Source organism: Dermacentor silvarum, chromosome 8 (assembly GCF_013339745.2).
Source record: "Dermacentor silvarum isolate Dsil-2018 chromosome 8, BIME_Dsil_1.4, whole genome shotgun sequence".
In the NCBI taxonomy this organism is placed as follows: domain Eukaryota; kingdom Metazoa; phylum Arthropoda; class Arachnida; order Ixodida; family Ixodidae; genus Dermacentor; species Dermacentor silvarum.
Window position 1 is genome coordinate 77,559,175 of NC_051161.1, and position 20,494 is coordinate 77,579,668.

The following is a 20,494-nucleotide window of genomic DNA, read 5'->3' on the forward strand; positions in this document are numbered from 1 at the left end:
CAGCGCCTTGCCGCGAGGCCACCGTGGCACGCGCGTCTCGCCGCGCGGCAGCGCGATAAGATCTCCCGCGCTCTCCGAACGGGCGAGCAACACCGCGAGAGCTCGTTGTTCCATGCGAGAGACGACGATCGTCGATTGAAAACCTGGCGCGGATGCGTATGTGCGAGTTGAAAACGTTGTGAGGGGGAGCCGACGACGCGTCTAAATCTCGCAGCGCGCAAGAAAAGCAGGGAGGAGCGCGCCTTCTTCGTTGCGCTCGAGGCACCGGCAAGGGAGCGGGGGGGAGGGATAGCGGTGCGGCGCGCGGTCGCGCAGGCCGTATCTTGAAAGCGATCTGCGTTGGGGCAGAGTCTAGCAGTGTAGGTGCGTCGGCGGCTCGTAGCTTTTCTGCATGCGTGTGTTCTCGGTGCTCAGTTTGCGTTGAAGCGATAGACAACAGCACGAAGGTCACTTCGCTCGCTTCTCCAGCGGCGCTTCCACACGCCACCAGCGTTTGACAGCGCGTGTCCGTGCGCATCAAGTTGTGTGCCACAGCGTGTACCAGCAACGTCGGGCAACATTCAGCTGGAAAAGGAGAGAGAGTGCCGGCTTGGCGGGCTAGGCCAGCTGCAGCAAGCGTCAGGATCAGATTTGAATGAAGGGGAGGGGGAAGGTCACGCCCGCGGCGGCAAGATCGCCGGGTCGAGGGATGCAGGGCCACCGCACACGCACGCACGCACACGTGCGCTCGCTTCGCATTCCATTGCGGCGGAGAAGGTGCTTCCGGTGCTGCTCGCGCAAAATGACAAATTTGGGGCGAATCTTTAGGTGGTCAGAGGTGAAAATTCGTTATATCGAGGGGGTCTCCCGTTGCCACTTCGTTACGTAGAGGTCTCAAATACATGTGCTTCTATGGAGTAACGGCGGGGAATCGAAAAACTTCGTTATATCCAGGAATTCGTCATATGGAGGTTCGTTATAAGCAGGCTTAACTGTATTTGCCTGCTTTGCGAGAGCACATCAACTCACCTGCAGTGGCCTTGTTGTACTGTTCTTCAAGGGTGAAAATTTCTAAAAGCAAGAAAGAAAGAAGAAGATACGATTAAACAATACAAATCTCTGTTACCAAATGTCCACAAGCAACATGTAACTATTTATAGAAGTTAATCTAATGGGACAGCACTGCTAGTCTAGAAACACAAGCTATGGTGGCCCAATCATTCTGCTCATAATCAAAAGCTAGCTAGACAATCTTCCAAAAAAGAAGTTATAAGCAAGGCCATAAAGTAAAATAAGTGAATACTAGAGCTTGCCATGCTATCCATTCTGGTTGAAGTTTCGGTGGAGAAAAGCGCACATATGCTAGTGGTACATTTCTCTCTCCGGCAAGTACTAATGCAGTCAAATCTCAATAAAACTAATTATCGAATATAACGATGTAAATCTAAATGTTTCTTGCCAATATCACCATAAGTAAATATATGTTAGAACAAATGCAATAAACCTCATTGATAAGATCCCATTATGCACAATTTCCCGATGCCAACATTCGCGATCGAGAAAAAAAGGAATGACCCAATACAGCTAAGCTTCCTTTTCATCGGGTGATACGTTCCTGGAAAACGCGATCTCTACGGCACCAACGTTCAGTCGATCGCCAAAGTGTGATCGTATGATACTGTTTTCCGGCCACTAGACCCCATGTAAACAAGAAAAAGTGCAGGGCATACTCGCCCATCCATCTGACATGAAAATGCTGGCGCGCACCGTTTCCCATTCCAGTATCAGCAGGTCTCCTCCTGGGTCATTCTTGCCACATTCACACTTACCGCTGCCAACCCTTATTGCGATAAGCATCTTCCCCCATCTGTTTCACAGAGCCTGGGATGTAGTGCCATTGGATGCGTACCGCACGCCTTTAATAGGCGATAACACAAATGTGCCGCAGTTCTCTGCTGCATGTTGCACAGTAAGCGTCATGTTTCGCTCTGGCGGAACAAAGGCATCATATTCAGGTGCCGACCACCAGCTTGATTTCGTTTCAGTTTCCCATTGCTATTTCAAATTCAAAACACTACGCAATAGGAAAACAGCACAGCATGTCTCATGTCAATCAGGCCCCATCAGATCGAAGCACGTCGGCGTCTCATGCTGCAATAATTTTCATCGAGTGGGCACGTCAAACCTTCCCGTCAAAATCGAAGAAGCTGCTTACCCAGGCTGAACTCGAGGAGCGCAAATGTAAGCATGCCGAAGCTACAAAAATTATAACGCGCATCTCTGGCTTCATGCGCCCAACTAGCTTGGTGTGTGTTGGCATTTCGTGCTGCAACGATTCGTGCAGTGCTTTGCATTGCGTAGATGTCAACTATAGTTGAATTTGTCAAATCTTTTAGTGGCTTCGGATTGTATGTTTTCCCAGTTAGTATGTTTTTTGGGTAACTGGTAATTAGGATAAGTGGAGATCACTGGGAGACGTCTTCGTCCTGCAGTGGACATAAATATAGGCTTCTGCTGCTGTTTTTCTCTGCGTTTTTTACCCCAGAGACGTATAAATGAGGTTCTACTGTACTGTATAATGCACTACAGGAAAAAGGCTCCACATTAATTCTGACTCCCTGGTATGGGGTGTGCGAATAAAGTTAAACCTGGATGTAACGAAATTGACAAATTCCCGAAAAACTTCGTTACAGTAGAACCCCGCTGTTACGTTCCCGGGTGCTGCGTTTTCCCGGCTGTTACGTCGTTTTCGGCCGGTCCCGGCACAGCTCCCATAGAACCCAATGCATTGGTAACCCCGCTGTTACGTCGCAACTGTGGGACCATTCCCGCATCATACGTTGCGAACTGCCACACCGCGCCGGCCCGAGCGGCCATTTTGACTTTTCATGTCGCTTGGCTTGGTTGTTTGACGATGGCATTGGCCGCCCAAAGTGCTGGGGGCGACATTTATTACGTATTTTCGGTTTCCGCCAGCAAAAGTATGGCCTTTGATATCCGCTTTTGCTATCTAAAGATGATGTCTATGACGCGTTGCGGCCCTAAAATTGGTTTTGGCTCATAGATGTTCCGTATAAAGTCCAAGGGCGATAACGCCGTCGCCGCGCGCCGTATGCTTTCTTTCGCGCGCGAGACGCAGTCGTCGGCTCCCCTCGCACGCTTTCACTCGCACATACAGCATACGTCGCCGCGCGCTTTCACTCGCACATACAGCATACGTCGCTGCGCGGTGCTGTATGTGCTAGCCGCGCGGCCTGTACTGAAAGCGTGCGAGGGGAGCCGACGACCGCGTCTCGCGCGCGAAAGAAAAGCAGAGAGGAATGCCTCCTTCCACTCGAGGCACCACAGGAGGGGGGGGGTAGCGGGCAGCGTTGTGCTCTGGCATCATACTGCGCGGCGGCGCGCGGCGGTCCGCCCTAACTAAAAGCGATCTGCGTGGGGGTAATTCTACGCAGTGTAGGTGCGTCGGCGGCTCTCTTTGTGCGTGCTGGTATGGGGTGAAGCGTAGACAACAGCACGAAGGACTTCGCTCGCTTCTGCAGCGGCGCTTAACTGCGCGTGTCCGGGCTCACAGTTGATGTGTTCATGTTTGCCTGTGGGCGCTGACCTATGTTTGTTAATTAGTTAATAACCGAATGTTTACAAGTTTATAACGATAAAACTACTATTCTTACTTTGTATAGCTCACCGCAATGATACTTCGGCTGTCGGGCGAAACTACTTTTAAACCTGGATATAACGAAATTGACAAATTTCCGAAAAACTTTGTTATAAAGAGGATTTTGTTATATGCAGGTTCGGCACGAAAATTCAAAAAAGAAATGCTTACCATATTTACTCGATTCTAACGCACTCTCCGATTGTAGGGCTCACCCGTTTTCCGTGTTCGTCGAAGCACTCATCCTTGGAATGTCACACCAGGTACTGGATGCGTGGACGCATGTCATTTTGCACAAGCGCAAAGCATCGGAAACGAAGAGCGAGCGTTACGATGACGTTGTAGTGTCGTATAGTGTTACAGTAGAACCCCGCTGTTACGTTCCCGGATGCTGGGTTTTACCGGCTGTTACGTCGTTTTCGGCCGGTCCCGGCACAGCTTTCATAGAACCTAATGCATTGGTAAACCCGCTGTTGCGTCGCAACTGTGGGACCGTTCCCGCATCATACGTTGCGAACTGCCACCCTGCCCCGGCCCGAGTGGCCATTTTACCTTTTCATGTCGCTTGGCTAGGTGGATTGACGATGGCATACTTTTGCTGGTGGAAACCGAAAACACGTCATAGCTGTCGCCCCCAAAGTGCCGGGGGCGACAACTATGACGTATTTTCGGTTTCCGGCAGCAAAAGTATGGCCCTTGAGATCCGTATTTGCTATCTAAAGATGCTGTCTATGACGCTTTGTGGCCCTAAAATTGGTTTTGGCTCATAGATGTTCCGTATAAAGTCCAAGGGCGATAACGCAGTCGCTGGGCGCCGTATGCTGCATGTGCGAGTGAAAACGTGCAAGGGGAGCCGAGGACCGCGTCTAAATCTCGTGCGCGCAAGAAAGAAAAGCAGGGAGGAAGCGCACCTTCTTCTGTTGCGTGCGAGGCACCAGTGAGGAATCGAGGGGGGAGGGATAGTGGGTGGCGTTGTACTGTATTCTGGCATCAACTGCGTACTGCGCAGTGGCGCGCGGTCGCGCGGGCCATATCTTGAAAGCGATCTGCGTTGGGGCAGAGTCTAGGCAGTGTAGGTGCGTCGGCGGCTCGTAGCTTTGTGCATGCTGTGTGTTTTCAGTGCTCAGTTTGCGCTGAAGTGATAGACAACTGCACGAAGGTCACTTTGCTCGCTTCTGCAGTGGTGCTTCCACACGCCGCCATCGTTTAACAGCGTGTGTCCGCACTCATTGAGTGTGATGTGTCACAGCGTCTGCCAGCGTGTCGGCAATATCAACTGGAAAAGGAGAGTGCCGGCTTGGCAGGCTAGGACAGCTGCAGCAAGCGGCAGGATCATGTATGAATGAAGCGACGGGGGAAGGTCACGCCCGCGGCAACAAGATCGCCTGGTCGAGGGATGCAGGCCCGCTTTGCACACGCTCGCGCGCACGTACACGTGCGCTCGCTTCACATTCCGTAGTGGTGGAGAAGGTGCTTCCGGTTGCTGCTCGTGCAAAAATGACAAAATTTGGGGCGAAATCTTGATGTTGTCGGCGGGGAAAATTCGTTATTTCGAGGGGGTCTCCCGCTGCCACTTCGTTATGTAGAGGTCTCAAATACATGTGCTTCTAGGGAGTAACGACGGGGAATATAAAAACTTCATTATATCCAGGAATTCGTTATATGGAGGTTCGTTATAAGCAGGTTTAACTGTAGTAATTTTTTTAGACCTAATCGAATACGAATTGAATAGTGCTGGAACGGAATCGAACTGAATACTGAATTCTTTTTGAATAGTTTTTGAATTAGTAAAGCTGTTTTCACCATAAATATACAGTAAAACCTCGATAATTCGAAGGTCGCCGGACCACGAAAATTCTTCGAATTAAGCGGATTTTCGAATTAACCGAAATGAATAAAAAAAAGAAAACAAGCAAGAACTTGCCGCAAAAAGAAACAATCTTTATTTTCCATGTCCGAGTAAGATTACTCGAAGTAATCACTGATGCGGGATTACTTGGCGCGGTAGTTCGCCGCCCCTAGTGCCATGCTCTCCAGCTGGCTCACAGCACGTAGCATACAAATATCACCCGCACTGCACTCAACAAAGTTGCGAACGATGTTCACGGAATCGATAACTGCCGCGAAAGCGGGCGTGGGGGTGTTTGACTTCAAAAATTTGGACTTGATGGATATACCGGACTTCAAAAATGCACCGTCGGGGTTCCCATTGAGTTCATGCATTTTCGCACCCAATTTTTTCGGACGAATTGAGACACCAAAGGTCGATTTCCCGGACTAAAAATTACTCTTTCCGAGCCACACTACCCAATCTTGGAGGCCGCCATGTTGGATTTTGCACTGGCTTGGATTCCAGTGGCTCGCTGTATAGCCTCCAAGATTGGAAGGCGTGCGCTATCAATAGAGAGCTCGCGCCATCCTCCGGTCTCGGAGGCCATGGCCGCTCTTCCTTGGCTGATAAAACGCTCCAGAGTACTGCACTTTTTCTTTTTCCTTTCTAGTTTATGCGCTCTGCACTATCCTTTCAACCATTTATTGTGGGATGTTTTTTTTATTGACGCGCGCTTTCATGTAGAGCGAACGCACGGCGGAGCGTAAACGCGACTTCCTCCCTCGCGCGAACGGCGTACTCGCGCGAACAACTGCGTACTTAGCGCCGGAGCGGGTTCTCGCGCGCACCGTATCTTGAAAGCGATCTCCAGACGGCCCTGACCTATGTGCTGTGCTTTCGCCGCTCAGTTGTGGCTCAGTTTCCGTTGAAGCGATAGACCGCACGAACCTTCGCTCGCTGCTGCGGCGGCCGCGCTCGTGCGCGCTGACTCCACGCTTGTTAATTCAGCGAGTTTTTTTTTTTTTTATCTCTAAAGTTTCGGTTTCTATTTTGAACGCGGCGTGTACATTGAGCAGGTGTCTCGGAGACCCACGTCTCAGTGATCGGAGCCACCTCCTGTGCCTTCGTTAGAGCTAAGCGGTGCGAAGCTTGTTTCTTGGATCTCCATGGCGAACTCCGTTGGCGGAGATCGCCAACGCGGTGACGTTCGTGTCGACTGTACACGGAGACAACGTCACTGCTGCGCAAATCCAAGGAAGTCGATCCCCTCCAAGCGTAGTATGAGGCAGGGCATTATTAGAGTATTTTTTTAAGCCGCACTAATAATTTTCTTTGCCTAACGAGTTTTTCGGACTATTTTTCAGTCCCCACGAGCTCGGAAAATCGGTTGGCGACTCTACGGAGCGCCCTAACCTAACCGCCGCACATTGCTACCAGCCGGAAACTTCGAATTATCCGAATAGAGCTACGCGGGCCATTCAAATTATCCGGTTGAATTTGCATTGAGAATGACGGGACCGCTCAAATTCTTCGAATTAACCGAAATTTCTAATTAACCGAGTTCGAATTATCGAGGTTTTACTGTAAAACAATCTAATCTTCATTTCCTAGTATATTGTTCACAAGGTTAGTAATTTAGTGTAATTACATTGCACATAATCAAGCGTTGTTTAACAAAAGCACAAATGGAGCATACAGGCAAATAATCAGTCTATTTGCATACTCAGGACTCACTGGTGTGTGCGAATGATAGCAGTTTAGCCGGGAAAACTCTGACCTCCCAAGCAAAATAGCGTGCTCCACTACGTAACTTCTCGTATTTTATGTCTAATATGGTCACCGGGATGAAATTTCTTGCACTTTTCGCAGTTTTACACGCACAGTTGTCAAATTCAAATATTCATGAACTATTAGATAAATATTTGCACTTACAAATAGTGAATATTCAATTCAAAGACCGAATCGAATAGGGCAATATTAAAATCGGTACTCAAATGTTGCGAATGTTCGCACACCCCAATTCCCTGGAGGTCTTTAGTGCCCCCCATCACATAATCTCACAAACAAACCTGCACGCTAAAATTCATTTGAGCCTCCTTCCACCCCTTAAGGCGTGCACAGTTCAACTACGGCTTTGGGATGCAAAAACACCACCTATAATTATCAGCCATGGTTGAACAATGGTCGAACCAAGGAAATTACAACCTAAAGTTAACATTTCAAGGATGTCATTGATGCAAGTCCCCATGTTGTAATGCCGGCTCCAGGCTAAGGCTTCTCTTGTTCATCAACTGCTGAGTAAATGAAGTCTCCATTTTCAAGTGACACCTGCATTACTTGGGCCTATAACATTGAAATCTCGTTGATACGATTCTGCATAATACGTTGTTCGGGATAATACGTTTCTCGATAATACGGATAATACGAATCTCGGATGATACGTTTTATTCACTGGTTCCCGTGAAGATCGTATCAACCAGTCTCGACTGTACTACTGCTTCTGAAACCTCGAGTGAAACATATGCGTGCCCGAGAGACAAGACTTGCCTCTGAGGTCCGACTCCAGAAACCTGGAAAGAGGGTAGACCATGCCGTCCCCTATGTGGGCGCTGCACATTTGATGCCATGAGCTTATCTGCAAGAGGCACACAAGCGCAGCGGGCAGACGCATCGGTCAGGTAGTATCTATTGGCGCATGTCAGGCTTGGCACACAGATTGGCTGAATACAAAATAACTAGTGTTTACTGTATTGTAGAGTACGGCACTGGCTCTCTTTCAATTAATCGGGTACTGGTTCAAGTGAGCACGAAAATTCAATAAGAAGTTTTCCTGCTTCTGAGTGACCATTCTCCAGTAGAAATGAACTGATATTTTTCAGTGCTTACTACACTGGCACCAGCAGAAATTTTGCCATCCTGCACGAAGCATAACACTGAAAATGAAAATGCACTACCAAACTATAACATGCTAAATTGTTCACACTTATCAGGACAACCTGCTTGTTTGCAAGCGATAGTAAATTAAATGGAATTGTGCAGAAGAAACACCAGACTAACACGCTGGCGATTTTCTGCTTCACTATTGGCAATTTCTAACAATTATATTTGGACGTTTATAAACTGCGCAAAAGCAACGAAGACACAAGAAAGAAAACACAGACACCACGAGCGCTCGTGGTGACGTGTGTGTTTTCTTTCTTGTGTCTTCATTTTTTTTGTGCAGTTTATAAACGTCTAAAAGCTATGAACCAACTAGCCCGCCAGAACGTCCTACTAAATTATATTTGCCAAGCAACTTTTTAAAATGAAGGCGCACTTACTAATTTTGCCTCTGATTTTTCTTTTTTTCCTGCGCCAAATGCGGTGCAGTAGCACCACATTTTTGCAACATCATATTTTGCAGCTTGTCTATAACTGTGCTCCTTTTTCAGTGAAAACATGCTTTCTAAGCAGTGTGCCACAAAGTAATTGAGATGCAGATGTTTTAAAGAGTTCCAACCTTTAAAGATAGCAATTTCTTTCTATAACAAATACAGATAACGAACACATGTCAATATAACAAATACAGATAACAAAACCCATATCAAGAATTATATTGTGTAACTATTATGCTTAGTAGATTATAGCTGCTGCTCATGCCACTGATTGTCTAATCTACAGGAGAAATTACTCCTTGTTCATTTCTATATAATCTTTGGCTGGTTTCTCACACAGTGTTTACTTCCACGGTGTGCACATGTATTTGCTATGCTGCTTTGAACTTCCTTTGGCAACGATAAGCTTTTCATGGAATACATGTTCTTCACAGACCCCCCCTGAAGATTTCCTGACAATTTGCACCTCTGAGCCTCCTTCTGTACTATGTTACCTTTGCATTCTATGTAACATTCCACGTAAACTTAAAAAGTTCCAGAAAACACTATGGATTTCTTGAAATTCTGAGATATACTGTGCTGGGTGCCCCTAGACTACTGAAAACGTTTCATCTATAAAATGTGTGAAAATTAAGCGCAGAGGAAAAGCCAAAGGTTTTACAGCATAACTTGAAGTTGGGCTGGTAGTGCCACCTACCTCTTCTAGACTGCAGGAAAGTTGCCTAAGTGTCGACCGGAGGATGCTATCCGGATCTGTGTCCAGAGGAAAGTCCTGCAAATTGGCATTTTGGTCCACTCTCAATCATGGTTTAGCAGATACAACCAAGCACTGTTGCCACTAAAGCAGATTTTCTGCAACATGTTTTAAGCTGCTTCAGTTGAAGAAATGTCTATTTAGACAAAAGGGTATTTCAAGTAAAATTTCTCGGAATACCATATTTTCTGGTCTATAAGTCGCACCTTTGTGTAAGTTGCATTGACCTCCAAACGGACGGCAGTCTTTCCGTGAAAAAACATATATAAGTAACACCGGTGTATAAGTCACACCTGTTCATTCAGCAAGTCATTTAAAAGCTCATTGAAGATCGGGTCGTGAGAAAGTGCGACAAAAATACATGCTCGCAGCGGCCGCCGCCTCTGCATGCACCCCGCAGAAGGTAGTGCTGACACGGATGCAAGCACCTTACAACATCTAGACAATACTTTTCAGCAGTATTTTATTCCAAAAGCATGAACAATGCTATTGATAGCTTAGTTGATGGGATTTTCCGTACTTTCCGGGGTATAAGACGCGTTTTTTTGCTGAATTTTTCGTCGGTGCGTCTTATAGAACGGTGCGACTTATGTACGTTTTTCTTTTCCCGGAAAAACTGCAGTCAAAATCGAATTCAATGTTATGGCTACGCAAAGCGCGCTGGTTGACGTAATTGCTACGTGTTCTGTGTGCGCGCGCTATCGAGATGCCGGGTTCTTCTCGTGATCGAGTTCCCGAGCGTCGTGCGAGAAGGATGGAGCAGCAACGCAAGCAGCGGCAGACCGACCACGAGTCGGCCGACCCCGAATTCGTCACATCTGCAGATCGCTGTCAAGATACGGCGCGCATCGCTGCGCGAACTATGCAGTTGCAACCAGAGAACAACCCCCCCCCCTCCCTCCCTCCCGCGCTGCCTTCCCGCTTTCCTCTCTTGTGCGCGATTCGGCTCCCCGTCGGACGCTTTTACTCGAACATACAGCGCATGGCGCGTGGGGATGATTTTATCGCTCTTTATCGCCCTTATACTTTATACGGAACATCGGGGGCAACCACAACAGCAGAAATGCACCTGGAGCGGAAATATATGGCACGCATACAACCCACGTTCACAGAAAGAAACGTCAAGAATCTTTTTTTTTTAAATTGGCTACTGAACGAAGAGGTGCGTCTTATACACCGGTGCAACTCATACGTTTTTTTTCCGGAAAAGCTGCCGGTTTGAGGGGGGTGCTTCTTATACAAAGGTGCGACTTATAGACCGGAAAATACGGTAGTCAAAGCCATCAATGTCGTCCTCCGCCGAGTCACTTACAAATAATGCAGCTACTTCAGGTTGGAGTTCCAATGGCACATCACTGTCGTCTTCCGACTCGCTGGTATCCAACTTCCAAACATCACCATCAGTCGCGAACAGGATCAACCCAGCCTAGTGAAACACTGCCACAATCGTTTTCTCCGAAATTGAGTTCCATGCCTCAATAACCCATTTGGCCACTTCTCCAAACTCCACACGTCACATGTGCCCCGTTTTTGTGAAGCTATCCTCCCCTTCCGACATCCAGGTCTCCCACAAACGATGCAGAACCGCTTTAAAACTGCGGTTTACAGAAATGCATAGTGGCTGAAGCAAATTAGTCATGCCGCTGGGTATGATGACTGGTATGCAGTTCTTTGAACTTAATTTTTTTCTTTGCCGATTTCGCTTCGCATGTGGTGTCATGGTTAGCGAGGCTGCGATGACACACACGAAGTGCGCAGCAAGAATGGCAACGAGTGCAATGAAGTGTAGTTGCTGTGCATGGCAGAGGTGACGCGCAGTGGAGCGTCATTAAATGCCGCTCGACACAAAGGGCGTGGCCATAGCATCCAATCAAATTTTGGCTGTATATAAGTCGCATTGTTCTATAAGATGCACCGATGAAAAATTCAGAAAAAAAAAACGCCACTTATACACCAGAAAATATGTTATGTGCTTACCAGTTTCAGAAATACAATTAATCCATACTGAGCATTTTTTTATTTTTGGTGGCTTGTTTACAAGAAAAAAAGAAAACACACAACGCTGACAATCTTTCCCAGTGCCTGCAGTCAATGTCTTAAATGTTGCGGTAAAATGTCTGTCGGTAGATTTTTATTCTACATGACAAAGACTGTTTCTTGAAAGGTTTCCAACCAGCATTTCACACTTGGCACAAATAAATGACGTAGCATAGCAAAGTTTACAAATCTTAGATGCATCTCTTCAGTATTTGGGGGGATTGCTAGCCAAGTTATTCAAAAATTACTTAAAAGAGCTTGTTTGCTACATTTCATCTTAATTGTTGTTGAAGTTTTTAGTGAACTTTTGGTGAATCTGCAATAATGTTTATTGGGTACTGAACATGTTTTTAGTGAAATTACTGGGAAAAAGAGAAAGCAAGAGTAGCATGCACGCATGTACCGTATAGACCTGTGTAACGGCCGCACTGTTTTTTTTTCTTCACAATTTCGACGAGGTGCGGCCCTTACACGGGACCGAACCTTTTGGTTGAAATGGTGCTGGCACAGCCAGTGACTAGTGCACACCCTGGATCCCCGGATGCACCATTGCATCAGAGGTCAATGCGCAGCTCTCGCCATCTAGTAGTGGCATGCGGAAGTATGCAGCACATGAAAATTCGCTGATGCGTGCGTGGCACTGGGGCACCGAACACAAATGCTTCTCCAATGAAAATTTTTTCTCCAAATTTTGGCTGTCCAAGTTGGGGGTGCGGCCCTTACACGAATCTATATGGTAATCGCATATGCACACGCACACATACACACAATGCCCTACCTCCTGAGCTAGTGTAAAGTGCCACGCTGTCGGTTCTTGGCTGCACAGGTTGGCATACCCACTAGTACTCATTTCAATGGCACAAGTGTGAGTGAGTAACGAAGTGTGTGAGTAGATGTGAGTACGAACGTAAGTGAGCCTTTGCTTGGCTGCTAAGCACAGCTGCTACGTGCCGACTATTAAGAGACGAATGTTGAGTACTCACCTGAGAGTCATACTGCCTCATATGGAACGCCAAGCTTGCTGTGGCATCTGCCAGTTCCTTCTGTAAGTTATGAAGCAGTTGGCAAAAGAATCAAGACATGTACAAAAGCATCTAGGCTGGTATGCAAGTTAGATTAAAAAAAGTGCACTCGTTAGCATGCATAATGAAAATGACTGACACCAGGGTGTCCTTGAAGCACAAGTACAAAAACAAAAACAGAATAAGAAATGCAATACCAAACACACACTCAAACACAAAAAGACAGCCAATGACACCCCAGTAAACTAAATACATGATGAAATTTGTTAAGTTTTCATTTCTGCCTATTCCAAGCATAAATTTATGTTCTGGCAAGAAAATTTGAATAGATCAGTATGAGCAATTCATATGAAGTGCTGTGCAGAAAGTGGAAAAATGACACCTACTTCTCAAGAAAACGGGCACGCTTGCTTCCCAATGAGCACATGTACAATATGCGCTGTTCACAGTACTTGAATAGTAGGCTTGTTGATAGAACCAAATATGGTGAACACATGTTTGAAGACAAAATCCTGAACGGCCGTTTTAAACTTTCATACCAAACTTCTATTTCAAGGAATACAACAACATTGTGCACTTCATGGAAAACGGATTAAGAAACCACTGTTACAACTTTGAGTTTGTTGCTTGCTATGTATTCATGACCAACATATCAAGACTTAGCACTGGTGTATAACTCTCCCTCTGTCATTCTTGTCTTATTGATTGTACAGTTCTCCACATGAAGTGTCAAATTGCTTTACTGCATGAAACTGTGTGTGCTATTTGTACTGCTCCTCTTGTAATTGGTGGGCAAGAGCCTTGCCAGCTGAAAGAGCAACATTTCCGCGCCTCCACCACCATACTTCAAGAACTTGAAAAAAAAAAATGATTCGTATTCATATTCAAAGCACATGCAACTTATCCGACTGTTGATACATACAGACAGTTTGCATGTGCCTGGCTCTTAAACCCAAATTTTAACAAAACATCTTCTCTAATTGCAGGATTTGTCAATAAGGCAGCAGCGAAGCTGGATCTCTTACTAATGTGTTCAATTTGCCCTTCAGACCTTATGCCACAAAATCTGCATAGAAGGGAAACCCCAAAAGGTAAAGTGCAAGTCACACGTAATGACATCATAACGGTTGTCACTATGATATGATGTACTAAAGTTAAATCAGTAACCAAAGAATAGTTATAGGCTAGTTGAGAGTGATGTTCTTTTCCACTACTTTCGAAGCACAAAGCATAAAAGAGTGTAATTTTTGATGACGACAGAGCCTAACCATCTGTGCAAAGCTGTATTTCAGCGTTGAATCTACATTGCAGAAATTGTACTGTGACAGTAAAACCTTGAATATTATGTAAAAACAGCATTTCAGATATGAAATCCATTGGCACGAACTTGACGGACACCACAATTTTTGGCGAAAGGTAAACTAATGAACAGTGATCATCACATACATAAACATAGGTTGGTGAAAGAGACTCAATGCTCTAGTTTCTCGATCATCAGTGCAATTACAACCCGCCGTGGTTGCTCAGTGGCTATGGTGTTGGGCTGCTGAGCACGAGGTCGCGGGATCGAATCCCGGCCACGGCGGCCGCATTTCGAAGGGGGCGAAATGCGAAAACACCCGTGTACTTAGATTTAGGTGCACGTTAAAGAACCCCAGGTGGTCAAAATTTCCGGAGTCCCCCACTACGGTGTGCCTCATAATCAGAACTGGTTTTGGCACGTAAAACCCCCATAATTTAATTTTTTTTTCAGTGCAATTACACTCTACATTCAATGTGAACAAAGCCCATTTAAGTTATAACCAAAAAAAAAATTAAATGAAAGAAATATTTCTTGCAGAAACCATCTATGATAACTGTCTAAGTTATGCAAGAGCCCCACTGGCACGACCCACATGCTTTATTCAACTTCGATTACAGCTGATTGAGCGGAGCAAGGTAGCGAGTCCATTTGGCTTTGTTGCTTTTGCAGTCAAACACAATGCGCGTCGATATTGTGACAACACGATGGTGGCAGTGTTATTCCACTCTACGGTCACACATATTCCGCACCCCTTCTCAAATGTTGGCATAGCACTAAGGATAGGCCCTCACTTACCATGCTGCAGGCCCAAATTTGATTTCTCGTAGAGGCTATGTTTTACTCATTATTTTCACGCGGTCTTGGTATCCAGGACAGACAGATCAAAACGACGTAGGGTAGCTTAAGAAATACTCTCAAATTTAAAATGCAACAGACACTCACCTCAGCGTTCCATATGCGGTTGGCATGCTCGTACATCACCCTGACATATTTGTCAAGGTGGTGAGCATCTTGCTCGAAGAGATGGACCAGAGACCGCGTCTGCACAAGCCGTCAATGCAGAAATAAACACCACGAAATAATGCAAAAGGTTCTGTGGCCTAATGGGTAGAGCTTCTGGCAGTATGACGGGCTGTCAAGATATGCTTGTTGATGCTGATGAAACTTAAACCTTGTAGCGTCTGTTTCAAGACATGTTTGCTATTACCCTGATGCGTAAAATATTATGCATTTACCATCAGCATAATTTTTGCTAAAAATTGTTAAATTACTTGTCTTATTTCTTCAATTACCTAAATGCATTATTTCTTTTGTACTTGCAGCATCATGACAATTCATTTATTTTTTACCCTGTGTGTAATTCTGGATTGTTGGCTAGTTGACTAGGATTGTATATGATCTGTGTGTTACTCTGCATTTTGTTACACCTGAAATATTATGAAATGCCTTGCTTTGCTCACATTTCTATTTGTATATTTATTTCCAGGCTGGCAGCTTTTACGACAAAACCTCCGCCTGCAATACTTTGATTTGTAGATCATTATAGTACAAGGACATGAAATTAAACAAACAAAAAGAGCATATCGCAGGTAGAGGTTTCTAACCTTCTATTGTAACCACTTTTGGTTTCGTTTACATCTCTTCAACACAGCTGTCAGACAAAGTGATGTACTTGCTTGTACACTGATATTTTTTTTTAGAGCAGCAATGCAAACATATGTGCTGAGTCAAACCATACGCAGCTCACTCATTTACTGGGTACAGAACATCTACCAAAGTATCGAAAGCTGTCGTCTCAGGCAAGACAAAAAGGCTTCCTATGAACATGGCTAGCAGTGAAAAAAAGAGCTGTTATGTACCTTGTTCTGTGAATACAGCAAAACATTTATAGCTGGACTGTTGTGCAGCCAGTAATGAATACTTTGGGCCTCATTACCTCCATGTTTAAATTTTCTGCATTGTGCTAATCAGTTCTCCTGTCGTGTGGTTTTTAATTCTGTCCTTGTATACTTTTCAGGCTGCCATTTCAACTCCAATTCCTGATCTACATATTACTCTGAAATATGACACAAAATCAATTGCTTCAAAAGTAACTCATACGAATTCTGAATGGTAACCTGCAGATTCATTCGTGAAAGCTAACCATTACACACCGTGTGCAATATACATTTTTGTGTGCAATTGTAAGAAAAAGATTGCAATTATTTTCAAGCTCCATAAACTGGGCTAAGTGCCGTCTGAAATATCAACTGTTGAAAACCTTAGCAAAAGATCTACGACTCAGCCCTCTCAGAAGTTCCTTCTTAAACAACCTTGGAAAGCACATGATAACGTGATATTTCGTACATGCTTTCCTAAACCAGCAAATGCTGAGACTGAGAGCGACAAACTTAAACGAATGTTAGCAATGGTGCAACCATCTGCATGTTATTGCGTTCCTTCACAGCGAAACCAGTATATGCCGTTACTTTACTTAGTTAACGCACAGCTCTTCCTTCCTATCTTCTGCAACTGTTACTAGATATTATGGCCAGTAATTACAACGTTCCCTATGGTAGCCGAGATCTACACACGAACCATACTGCTGGCAAACAGAGCGCAAAATGTACCATTACCTGCCGTGATCCTGTGTAATGCAAATACGATACAAACTGCGTTTTTTTTTTTTTTTTTTTTTTTTTTTTTTTTTTTTTTTTTTTTTTTTTTTTACTGTACACGCGTTTATTGTCAACAACCCCGCCTACTCCTTGCACGCAGAAAATTCTTTGCGAGAGCGATGAGATGCCGGCGCCAATCATGTCCTCTTCGGCGCCAAAGCGAAGGACACGGCGCGTAAATAAACGCGAGTGGGCTTGTCACCAACTGGAAGTACCTGCGCGCGAGGCAGCAGCGAAAGTACAGTGTGACCGAGCTCGCAAGTTGCTATGAGGTGGCGAGAAAATATGCGGCAGTTACGCTGAGACAGAAACGGCGAGTGATGGAAACAAAAACTATGCTACCGGAGGGCACGCCCACGAGATATTCGAATCGCCAAGACTCGGGAAGATCGTTGATTGGCAATCACCAACCTGCGGATTATCCTCCAGCGCGTCTTCCAGATGAAGTGCTTCTGGTCCCTGCATCTTGGCGGTAAATGAAAAAAAGAAAAAGAAACACACGCTAGCGGCAGCGTGGTGAGCGCCGGCGACGATATGGATCTTTCTCACGGGGCACCGTGATGTTGCCGGCCTCTCGCGAACGTTGGCGCACACACGCACACCTGCTGCTCGCTTGTCGACGAGCGCCTCGATCACCGCGCACAGTCGCCACCCATTGGTGACAGAACGAATCCCCGTTCGTACTGATGCTGCTGTCGAAGCGGCGCGCAGCTACGAGCGACGGCTGGTGCGGAGTAATCGCCTCCTTCACCCTGGCTTTGCACAGCGAAACTTGTTTACAGAATCACGCACACAGATTTCACGACTTCGCCCCTACAGACAAGCAGCAGATCATCGCAGAGCAGCCACTGACAACAGCTGGCTCTTCGACTGGATTGGATTGCAGTCGTGTATTTTATATTTAGGTTTCGGCAACGTCTGGTTTCGGTTTTGGTTTGGAAAGGTGCTCGCCGAGCGGTTTGCGGCCTTTCACGTGCTACGGTACTCGTTGTAGTAAAATTAATCATGAAGAGATAGAAGCATTAGGCTTTGATAAATTACGGCCAACTAATATTGACAAAAGTATCTAATCCCTCATTCGTTTACGTAATTTTCTATCAACGGAAGCTCTGTATACGGACGTCGTGGCACTGTAATTAAAAGCAATGGCACACCGTACAAAGAGAAAAGTACAAAGAGAGAAGTGGTCGTAAACGAGCGTGACTTTAGAATCAGTAGACCCGTAGAAAAATATGTATGAAACTATGCAATTGCGGCTTTAGCAAATATCTTCTTAAATTCTAATGCGTACTGTTGTGCCATAGCACCTGCCATCATCGTCACCCGTCCCTCTGGGTCCTGTCGACGAGTCGCCAAGGGGACGCGACGACACAATACGACAGGGGTGCGTCAGCAGCCGCCCCGTCCGGGCCCTCTCGACGAGTCGCCAAGGGGAGGCGACGACACAATACGGCGCGGGCGACGTCAGCAACCGTCCCGTCTGGCTCCTGTCTACAAGGAGCCGCCGCCAAGGGGATTTAAGGAGGAACCGGCCCATTGTTAAGCCAGAGAGTCGCCACCGGCAGCCCCGTCGGTCTGGTGCGCTCTTACTGCTTTGACCAGCTATCACCAGCTAAGGGCAGCTATTACCAGCTATTACCTGCTATTCCTGCTATATCTGTACATATTTGTACATATTATTACGATATCATCGAAAGATGTTCAAGGGACGAGCCGCCGCGAGAAAGACGATGAAGTGTGTCTGTGCTCTTGGTGCGAGCGAGTGTGGTCCTGGCTGTCTGGCTCCAGTGTAAATAGCCTGTAAATAGCCTCTTTCGTCTGTGTCCTTCCACACGTAACATTCTGGTGGAGGTTAGCGATCCCCGTCCTCGCCACGGAACTCCGAAGTGGTCGGTACATCGAGTCGGTACATCGGTACATCGAAGTGGTCGGTACCATGCCCCCCGGTGACGAGACCGCCTCTGCAACGGCTTCCGGTCGTCCGACTACTCCTATCGTCACGGTTGCCCAACATCGCGACCCTGGTGTGTTCTCTGGCCTGGAGGGACAGGACGTTGACGACTGGATCAAGCTATATGAACACGCCAGTGCTAATAACAGGTGGGACCCAACGATTATGCTCGCCAATGTCATCTTTTATCTCGGCGGCACCCCACGCGTGTGGCACCAAACACATGACGACGAGATAACATGTTGGGATACTTTCAAAGAAAAGCTACGGGAACTGTTTTTGACCCTATTGGGCGCAAGGTTGCCGCGAGAAAGGCTCTTGCGTCTCGTGTTCAGACCTCTACACAGCCGTACGTTTCGTACATACTCGACGTCTTGGCTCTCTGCCGCAAAGCTGACGATGGTATGTCTGAAGCAGATAAAGTAGCCCATGTGCTAAAAGGCATTGCCGACGACGCTTTCAATTTGCTTGTTTTCGGCAATGTCTCGACTAGCGACGCCATCATAAAAGAATGCCGTCGCCTTGAACACGCTAAGAGCCGCCGTATCACACCCCACATCACGCGGCTACCCAACACTGCTGCTACGTCGACATGTGAGGGTCGACTGCGTCAGGCCACTACCTGTGACGACGTGACCCGTATTGTTCGCCGCGAGCTCGAGGCCACCTGTTCCCCAGCTTTCTCCGCGACGCCTCCCGATCCGCCAGCTACCACGATTGCGATGATTCAGGCCGTCGTAACAATATTGTATAAAGCTTTCGTCTCCTCTTCGCCTGCTTCAAGACTCAGTCTCTCGTCCCCGACCCCGAGTCACAATAGTACCCATACCCCACGAAAACATTTTGTCCGTAAGGCATTCACATCGTGTCCCAATATCCGTGATGCGCTATTTTGGAGACAAATAGGAAATCCGCAGGACATACAACTTCGAATATACCATCGAGGATGTCCCTGGTATATTGTATCTGGACCTTCCTTTGGGCCCGAACGTGGATAGGTAATCTCAGAGGCCATTGCTTTCAGTTTCCGCGATCGTGACAGAATTAAGTTTTTCGCGTATTGCAATTAAGCCGAGGATAAAACATGTCTGCAACTCAAGTGTACATCTTGTAGCTGCTTTGCGTATTTTTTTTTATTGCGATAGCAATTATATGAACACTCAAGCCGCAGTGCTGCAGTCACCGTGATGCTCTGTATGAAGTCCAACGGCAATAACATCGTCGCCGCGCGCCGTAAGCTGTACGCGCGAGTATGCGCCGCAAGGGAGGACAGCGCGGAGGAAGCGCGCCGTCTTCAGTCGCGCGCAAGCCGCCGGGGGGGGGGGGGGGGGGGTTCTACCCCGGCGGCTGCTGCGTATGACGCGGCCGCGCGGGCCCTATCTCGTTCAAAATCCGCCTTTTTCATTTTCCTGTGCTGCCCTCGGCCGCATGCCACCCGAAACGTTTTGGTAGGGTGCCGGGGCTTTCGCCGGTTGATTTGTGAACCTGCGCCCTTGTTGAGTGCGCATCGGTTGTGCATTTCGTGGATCGCGAATAATTATTAATGGCTTCTGCGGGGCAGCATCTCGTTCCTGGAAGCCATGTAGCACTCACCAACTATATATATAGGATGAGCAGGCGTGATAGCGCTGTTTTGTTTATATCGTGGCCTATAAAGGTACGCTGAGTACCCTCTGCCGGCGCGGCTGCTTTGAAGTTTGTTGTTGCTGACTCCTGCACTTGCACCTCGCTTTTCTTTCAATTCTTTTTGCATATTCTTTAGACATTTTGCATAAATAAGAAGTTTTGACCGCGCAGCCTTCCGCGTCGGATTTAGCAAAGCGGTGCCCTTGTTTACATCGACATCTACAGCCACAGATCGTTGTTAGCGTCAAACATTGGGAAAAGGTGCATCGGTGATATTAAAAAAAAGTCGAATAAAACACACA

General features: G+C 46.6%; 1 protein-coding gene across 2 annotated transcripts in view; it reads right to left on the reverse strand.

Moving 5' to 3' along the window:
• Positions 1–17,465, reverse strand: part of LOC119461469 (DCC-interacting protein 13-alpha) — a 78,019-nt gene extending 60,554 nt beyond the window's left edge. For both annotated transcript variants that reach the window (XM_037722787.2, XM_037722786.2), the window contains exons 1-6: positions 17,027–17,465; positions 14,901–14,999; positions 12,617–12,676; positions 9,540–9,614; positions 8,016–8,103; positions 1,009–1,050 (exon numbers count right to left, since the gene is read on the reverse strand). In XM_037722787.2, the coding sequence (XP_037578715.1) occupies positions 1,009–1,050; positions 8,016–8,103; positions 9,540–9,614; positions 12,617–12,676; positions 14,901–14,999; positions 17,027–17,080 (418 nt within the window). In that variant the 5' untranslated portion in view covers positions 17,081–17,465. The remainder of the gene's footprint in view (positions 1–1,008; positions 1,051–8,015; positions 8,104–9,539; positions 9,615–12,616; positions 12,677–14,900; positions 15,000–17,026) is intronic.
• Positions 17,466–20,494: the final 3,029 nt, after the last annotated feature.